Genomic DNA, 8517 nt, shown 5'->3' on the forward strand with positions numbered 1-8517 from the left:
TAGAGATCTTTGTTTTTTTCCTATTTTTTCAGCTATATATATAAATATCTCAGTCCATGTTGATATGCATAGATATATACAAACATGCACACATATGTACATACATACGTAAGACTATATCACGCCACTACCCTACCAAAATAATTCTACCATGCCAAAATAACTCTAAGCATATAACTAAGGTCCTTGTCTGTTAATAATAGGTATTGCACATCAACTCTAAGATCTCTTAGAAGTCCATGGCAAGATTTATGATGTGATTCCTTTCAACAATAAAATGAATAAATATTATGGAAACTTTTTTTGATAGATCTTTTGCAAATAATTATATTTTTTTATATATAAAGATATAATATATTCCACAATAAACTATTTCCGACAGGATCTTATGGCCATAAATTGATACTATTATTTTCTTATTTGCATGCTCCCTGGTTAAGGCTTGTATTTATATCAGGATAAGTTACTACGGGCCTATGGAGTGACCCAGCTTGGTGCGCGTCCTCTTCTGGCCTTGAGACGCTCCACCGAGGCTCCAAGTCTTCCAGGAAATCAAAGAAAACACGGCCATGGTTGCTATGACGCTCTTTTCCTTCCTTATCGCATGCCCTAGCCTCAATCCCTCTTCCAGAGCCCTTTGGCTCCCATCAAAATCTCTTCTCCTCCGAAGAGAAAAGGTTTTTCCTTCTTCGGGTCCTCCTTCGGCGAGGAGGAGGCAGACATTTCGCCGCATTTGCTGCTCCGCGGCCAACAAGCCGTCTCTTTCCACCGAGATAAGGTACTCCATTCGCTTTAACTTTGCGTTCTCTAAGTTTCGGATTCGATTTTGAGCAAAAAAAAGTTATTCTTGGAGACTGCACTATATGGGGTTTTTGTTTAATTCACTGCCAGAAATATGTTGTTCGATTGTTTTAATGCTGTTGGATAGGTTGCATGGAAGAATTTCTTCAAGACTGCTTCCATGCGTTGGGAGACGGGTTGTTAATGTTCTAATAATTAACAGTTATGGCTGGAGTAATTATGTGATCATTCCATGTAATAGTTTCAGTCTTTGGGCAAGGCATTTGAGTTGAATCTGGAAATTGTTATTTAATTCTTGTTGGAGACCGCATCATAAGGATTTTTGTTTAATGACTGCAGGAAACTAATTGTCTGATTCTTTTAATAATGTTGATTGTCTGATTCTTTTAATACTGTTTGATAGCCTCCATGGCTGAATCAAGGCAAGACTGCTTCCGTGTTTTGGTGATGATAGTTGTTCATGTTCTAACAAAAACAGTAAAACTAGAGATGAATATGTGATCGTTCTAAGTAAAAAGTTTGAATCTTTGGGTGAGGCATTAGTTGATGCTGTCTTATGAAAAGGAATAATTGAAAAGAACCAGAATCTTTTTCCCAAACAACGAAAACAAATTATGTGAAATCAAAGATTTGAATGACGAGCTGGAGGTAATAAGAAGATGATAAGAAGATGAAGGCAACAGGCATCTTTCTCCCCAACAACTGAAACGGCATCCTGTACTGCCTCGTCTTTATAGATCGAACTTTCAAGTGGGCGATAGGGACAGCATTTTGATTAGATGGTAGGAGATATTTCACTGGAGAGTACTTCTGCAGACCTATTCAGTATAGCAGAGGAGCCCAAGGTAGTTGTCAGTAGAGTGTAGAAGAGAGAGGGATGCTCTGTAATTTGGCCTGCGGTAACAAGGTCCAAACAGAAGAATATCTAAGAAAGAAGGAATTGTTCCAACCTTTCTGGCTGCACCCTTTGCAAGTTGTAAACCATTGACCACATTCTCATCCACTGTCTCTTCTTGAGAGTGGTTTGTTCCCATTTCAAGGTTGCTGGGCATCGAGGTGAACCGACTGCCACTAAAGATCTTTGAGAAATTTTGAGGGGCACCCAAATTTGAACATATCTTGAAACAAGATGGTATTATTCATGCCTAATAGTTGTTTGGTGCATTTGGGGAGAAAGAAAAGTTTCTTCTTTATGAGAAAGTTGATCAATCTTGTAAGAAACTGGACTAAGTATTCTTCAATTAGATTCCCAAACTCTCTCTCTCTCTCTCTCTCTCATTTCTAGAGTGATATCCCTCATGAAGGCCAGCTTCCATTTATGGAGGTCTGTGATCTTTCCGTTTCTGTAATGACATGCTTTCGTGGTTCTAACCCTCCCTTTTCATCCGCACATACACATACACACAGAAGGTGTAAAGCAATTGAAGTTTTCCTTATCCAAAAATTGTCATCCCTGCTCACCCTTCTTACCGAAGTACAGAGGCCAAGGCAATACAAGTTTCTCTTATTCCATGTCACCATCTCTTTTCATACTTATTACTTACAAATATTCGATTGGAGAGAGAAGGAAGCAATTTCTTCAATCCATTCCACTCGGATTTGTAGCATAACGTAATAATAAAATAAAAAAATTGTGAAAGTAGGTTTTTGTATCCTATTTGCATTTGTTAAAAGAACTATGAATTGACTACGATGCCTCTTATACTATCAAAGTCCAAGTCCCTAAATTCGAAATGGATTCCTTTTCTTAGTTAAAAGCTGTTTGAATTTTTCTAAAATCGTGACTAGTAAGAAATCCATAATAAGATAGAGTTTAGGAGCAAAATCCACCACATGTGGGACTCAACTGCAAAACGTAACTTCTGGAGGTCACAATCAGTCCAATGATCTTTCTGGATCAACTTGAGCATTTTGTCCATGCTATGAGACAATTTATAATGTGATGAGTTGCTGGTGATCTCTAACAAGTGATATATAAACTATGAGATCTTAGGCTCTATGTCTCCACTCGAAGTCCTAAAGGAGGAGAACCGAGAGCTAATCTCATCCTAAACTATATTGGTGAGCTTAGCTGCTCCATCCTTTTCTCTTTTATGGACAAGGTTTTCTTGACATTCGCTATACCATCTATCACTTTCTTGTCCAAAGGGAATATTGATATTAAGAAGTAAAGCTGATGTTTCAAACCCTAAGAGTAAGATCTTCTTATCAGCAATTAGCCCATAGGAGGACCTAATTGTAGTTAACTTTCCTCCATCATTGTGATTAACCTTTTCCTATGCATAATTTCTTTTACCTCACCACTTTACTAGCTGTCTACGAATGCCTTTCTAGTTGTTTCTAGTTAAATGGACAATCTAGAGGCTTGATCACTCTTGATTGGGGCTGGTTCATTTGAGTTACTCTGAGGAAGATCTGATTCATAGGCTGTGTAGCCTTTTGGATTTATTTGGAGTTTTGGAAATAAAGAAATGTCAGTTCTACAGCATCAGGATTGCAGCTGATTCTCTCTCCAACAAATTGAAAAACTCTATTTGTTGTGTGTTTCTAGTGGAAAGATTCTAAGTCAATGGCATTATGAGAGAATAAGAATAATTATTTGTATTATAAATTTTATTATCTGGTTGTGAAGATCAGTCAATGTATGTTCTGCTAGTCAGTTTGGCTGATCCAAAGTAGCCCAACTTGTCTAACTACTGGCGGTAAACCGTGCTTATAGCAGTTTGCTGGTATGTTGGACTAGTTTCACCTGCTCCTAAGAACTGCATTATCCACCATGAAAATTGTTATGCATGCTACTCTCTCTCTCTCTCTCTCTCTCTCTCTCTCTCTCTCTGTGCCTCTGTCTGTGTCCCATAGGGGGTTCCCTGCTACTAGAATCCCACCCATATCTAACAATTTATCGTATTACCACAATGGCTTGATTTTTCATCTGCATGTTGGTAGTATGCTGCCTGTAGTTTCTACTGTGTTTTGTTGTTCTCTTGCTTCTTAGTCTGCAATCTCTAAGTCCTTACTTTCTGTATGTACTTTTGTTTCTTTCTTCCTTAGTTTGTGACCTCTCTCTGAGACCTAGTTTCTTTGTACTACCTAAAATAGAATTCTTATTGCAACCGTATAAATGAGCTTAAGAATCCAGGTCTACTTTGCCACTTTCAGGAGAGTTCACTCCTGAGATGCTGTCCAGAATTTAAATTGAGGTGGGCCCAGGTCCCACCTTCGGGAAGTTATTACCTTAACTGTTTCTTCACTGTGACTTTGCTTTTTGGTTATAAGTTTGTATACTGTTATCTTGTTCTACTTATGACGGTTCCTGCCTCCGAGAGAAAGCACCATCCAACCTGCTTCATCAATTGATTTTCTTTTGCATATATTTATTTGTCTGCTGTCATGTTATTATCCTTCCTCTGTTGCCTGACCCATTAGCTGATTGGCTCATAAGTAGCTTGATTCTCTTCATATGTTATTGGAGTATTTCAAGCATAGACATGACAGACTGGATGTAGGGCCTTATTCTTGCTGCTTTCTTTTTTTTAAAAAAAAATCTTTTAACGTCTCTGTCCCTTACATTTTGGCCCATCTTTTTCCCACTCATCCTTCCCTGGGACATTTGTTATTCTATTTTTTTTTTGTGTGTGTGTTTTAGTGACTTATTTGTACCATATATTTTATACCATTGGCAAAGCTCCATTTTTGTAGCATTAATGCATTCCTACGCCTACATACAATATTATGCTTATTAGTTCATAAACAAAAAAAGGGCTCTCTTATAAGATAGTGGTAGCTCATTTTTTGTCCTTTTTATTGGAGAATGCTAAAGCATTTGGCATATATTCAACCTTCCTCAGGCCTTTTTATATCTTTTCTTTTCTTAATCCACCAGCAGTAGTTGTTGTCTTGGCCATATAATTTACTCTTTAAGAATAACATAAAGTTTCTCAATCTATCATGACAACTACGTCATGAATATTTTTATTCATAGTTTTAATTTTTCTTTCTCAGTCCAGTATAGAGCTGCCCATCAGCTCTGAACTAGCTGAAAATCCCTAGAGTTATTATATCATCTTGCTGTTCCTCTAATTTATAAAAATATGATGAATGTTTGTTTCACTACACATTTTTTTATTTGTAATATGGTGTACTAGGTTTTTTGTCTTTGCGTGCTGGTTGATGTAAATGATTATATTGACCCAGAAATTTTTATACTACACAGTATTCTCTGTGCACCCTCCATTAAGGCATCTTTCCAAAGCCTGATTATATTAACACCTATTTCTGTAGAACTGCAGGTTTATAAAGCAAACCTCTACCTGTCTATTGATAATATCTTCACTCCACCGAGTCCTATATTTAAACCAGCCCAGTTTTAATTATTAAAATTGCAATCTTCTATTCTAATTATATCCTTTGCTCTTCCATGTGTTTTCCATAAAAAATGCCCTGGTTTCTTTCATCCCATACATGCTAGGTAATAGGGTGGATGAACAAGTTTGAAAGATTTTTCTACAACCTTGTTACTTTTACAGAATGCCTCAGGCAATCATTTTTTTGAGATTTCCCTTCCAGAGGATGCCAAAGTCCAGTCCTCATCAAAGTGACTTTCAAAGAAGCAGCTGAATAAAAGATGGTCCAGAGTTTCCTTATTGCTCCATCTTAGAATGAAAAGATAGCTGTCAGTTTTCAATTTCTCTTGGACCAGCCAGTTACCAGTCATGGCCATTGAAAGAGCCAAGGAAGGCTTAGGCACTGCTCCCAATGACCTTAGTTTGGACATGTTTTTTTAGCAGTCACGAGATCCTATGCTGACTTTATATGCACCTTAGAAGAAATCTTGTATTCAGTGTTGTCATGCCCCATATGTGCTGGATTCGCTAGCTCCACAATGAGATTGGGCACAGCACTTGCCACCATGTGCAAGGGGGTGGTGGTAGCTGCCATTTACCATCTTCAATTAGTTCGGTAATCTTAGTGCCTTTGTTATCCTAGTCTGCCTCAATATCTGGAGCAGAAGATTAATGATAGGTTAGTATCTTTGTTACCGTACTCTGTCTCAGTATTTGGAACAGAAGTTTAATAATAGGTTCCCTATCCACCCCACCTTGCAGTCTGAAGCAATGTTGTGGTCCCATGACTGATTCATATTTAATTGCCTTACTTGCCATGTCCTTTAGTATTAAAACAGATGTTGAATGAGTGGAATATCCCTGTTCTGGAAGTGTAGTCCTGATCTTGTGTATTAGGAATTATTGAATCTGTAGATACAATCATAATCAATGCTTTACTATTGTCTGTCCCGTGTTCAAGTAAGGGAAGGTGGAAAGTTAACATTTGGTATGCAGATGATTGTAGGAAGAGGCTTAAAAGCTTAAAATGACTTGCTGTATCCTATTTAATTATTTAACAGTTTTCTGTTGGTTTAGGTGCATTTTCAAAATATGGATTATATCATGCTTATTGAAAATAAGTAATTCCTGTTCTGTTGTTAGTTAATTCTAATTAATGTTTTTGAAGCCATCAGGTTATGTTTAACATGCGAGGATTCCTTGTGATACCAATTTCATTTGTTCTTCAGCTCAACGACCAAGATAAGAAGTGAGGTTCTCTCTCCGTTTCGCACGGTGCGGATGTTTTTCTATCTTGCGTTCATTGCAAGTGGTTCTATTGGAGGATTAATATCTATTACACAGTTGATTCCTGCTCTGGCAAATTCATCAAGATCAGCAGAGCTGCCTGAAATCTTAAAGGGTCTTGGTATAGATATTGGAGCAATTTTATTTTTTGCATTTCTTTACACAAGGGAGAATAGTGCTAAAAATGCCCAACTAGCAAAGCTATCAAGGGAGGAAAACCTCTCAAAACTCAAGCTGCGAGTAGACCAGAATAAGATCATTTCTGTCAGTGATTTGAGGGGAATTGCTCGCCTGGTCATTCTTGCTGGCCCTGCCTCGTACATTGCTGAGTCCTTTAGACTGAGCAAACCTTTTACTGATTGCCTTCTGGATAGAGGGGTATTGGTGGTTCCTTTTAAGATGGATGCAAACACTCCTTTTGAACTTGACAAGAATGAGGAGGAGATGATTGTCAACAAGAAAAAGAGGCTCTGGCAGCTGAGACCTGTTTACACTTCCGAATGGGCCAAGTAAGAGGAAATATCAAGAAAATAAAATAATAATCTTTTGTCTTTTCTAATGACATGTTTATGTTGATTTTAATTTTGTCCACAGCTGGATAGGCGAACAGAAGAAATTGGCTAATGTCTCGCCCGATTCTCCAGTGTAAGTAGTTTATTTTACTTTGTCATCGTTTTAATCTGTGGAAACTAGGACGCAGCTCTGTTAATTATTTGTAACATGAAAGACAGAATTTCAGTTAGACATATATTCAAAATTATATGATCAGTTTGCAATTCAGTCTTTCACCAAAATTCGTTTGGCTCTTCGAATATTAAATTGTTAGCTGTGCCTGCTATCAATTGATGTCTCATTTCTGTCAAGAATTTTTTTTTTAAATTGTCTATCTATGCTAAAGGTATCTCTCTCTACGTATGGATGGCCGAGTTCGTGGGAGTGGTGTTGGCTATCCTCCATGGAATGCTTTTGTTGCGCAACTGCCGCCGGTGAAAGGAATTTGGTCAGGACTCTTTGATGGCATGGATGGAAGAGTCCTTTAAGAATCTATATATATGTATATGGAAGGTAAGTTTTTGTTTATTCCAAATTTTTGATCTATCTATCTATCTATATATATATATCATATCAGATGTATGTCTTTCTCCTGGTGGGAGATTCACTATTTCCTTTGTTGAGAGGTGTTTATATTGATAACATGAGGAGAATATGAAATTGATCTGTAAATTGTCATATCTATATATAAAGTTTAACGTGGATATTAGCAGTTAAACACTTGATGCAGAAGATGTTCCTAAACCAAGTATGCTTCAGCTAGATCAACTTTAATCTGCGAAATCTTGGAAATCTTGAAAAATATATGACTACAGCACATGGTAAGAGTGCTTAACTGATTAGGAGATATAGTCAAGACCTTTGTATGGGCCACCAAGGACCTGTCATGACAACATAGGTTCCAAGGCCATGCTCAAAACCAGTGCCTTGCTCCATCAAGTCCACTTGCTGCACCTACTAGGCATACCAACATGGCTCCACTCTACTAGCCAGCATGTTATTGTTCATCATAGGAGCCAGTAGTCAACATGTTACCGTTCATCATAAGAGCCACAAATTCCAATTGTTTTATATCTTTGTGAGTTGTCCAGAATCATCACCATCGGCTCTGAAACTGCCTATTAGGAAGAAATAAAGAGTTTGAGTCCAGTCAGGAGAAGACCATGATATATAAGTCAAAATATAATTTAGTTTAAAAGCTTAAGCCGTTAAATTTTGAATCCAATCATGTATATCAATTTCCATATAGGATTAAAACTTACACATGATTCTCAACAAAAGATTCTAGGACATCATCTCACACTACCTAGCTTCCTTCCTTTTCCACTATGACAAAATGAAAATGTTCTTCTTAAGGCATCATTTATAAAGTCTCGGAAATAGATTGCTGAAAGCAATGTCGCCAACCAAAGTTATCTTCCCAGAGCCTGATATGATCATTATTTCTACAAATAAAACCTAAGCAGTCCAAAGTTATCATTGTCACAGTTTGGGGTTTTTATAATGGATTTTTGAGCATCAATAGCTCTGCATG

The 8517-nt window shown here is 37.4% G+C and overlaps 1 protein-coding gene across 2 annotated transcripts; it reads left to right on the plus strand.

Moving 5' to 3' along the window:
* The first annotated feature begins 468 nt into the window (after positions 1–468).
* LOC103721122 (protein LOW PSII ACCUMULATION 1, chloroplastic) lies at positions 469–7701 on the plus strand. Of its 2 annotated transcripts, none has more exons than XM_008811186.4 (4): positions 469–778; positions 6374–6940; positions 7026–7076; positions 7330–7701. In XM_008811186.4, exons 1-4 carry the CDS (start codon positions 570–572, stop codon positions 7469–7471), a joined length of 969 nt encoding a protein of 322 aa, XP_008809408.1. In that variant the 5' UTR covers positions 469–569; the 3' UTR covers positions 7472–7701. The 2 variants fall into 2 exon arrangements, with proteins under 2 accessions (XP_008809408.1, XP_008809409.1); XM_008811187.4 differs by having other exon boundaries at positions 479–778; positions 6320–6940.
* Positions 7702–8517: the final 816 nt, after the last annotated feature.

This window comes from Phoenix dactylifera, unplaced genomic scaffold, assembly GCF_009389715.1.
Source record: "Phoenix dactylifera cultivar Barhee BC4 unplaced genomic scaffold, palm_55x_up_171113_PBpolish2nd_filt_p 000993F, whole genome shotgun sequence".
Lineage (NCBI taxonomy): Eukaryota > Viridiplantae > Streptophyta > Magnoliopsida > Arecales > Arecaceae > Phoenix > Phoenix dactylifera.

Coding starts and splice junctions, on each gene's coding strand:
- LOC103721122 (XM_008811186.4), top strand. CDS start 570: ATGGTTGCTATGACGCTCTTTTCCTTCCTTATCGCATGCCCTAGCCTC. Junction 779..6,373: donor TCTCTTTCCACCGAGATAAG/GTACTCCATTCG, acceptor TTTGTTCTTCAG/CTCAACGACCAAGATAAGAA. Junction 6,941..7,025: donor TACACTTCCGAATGGGCCAA/GTAAGAGGAAAT, acceptor TTTTGTCCACAG/CTGGATAGGCGAACAGAAGA.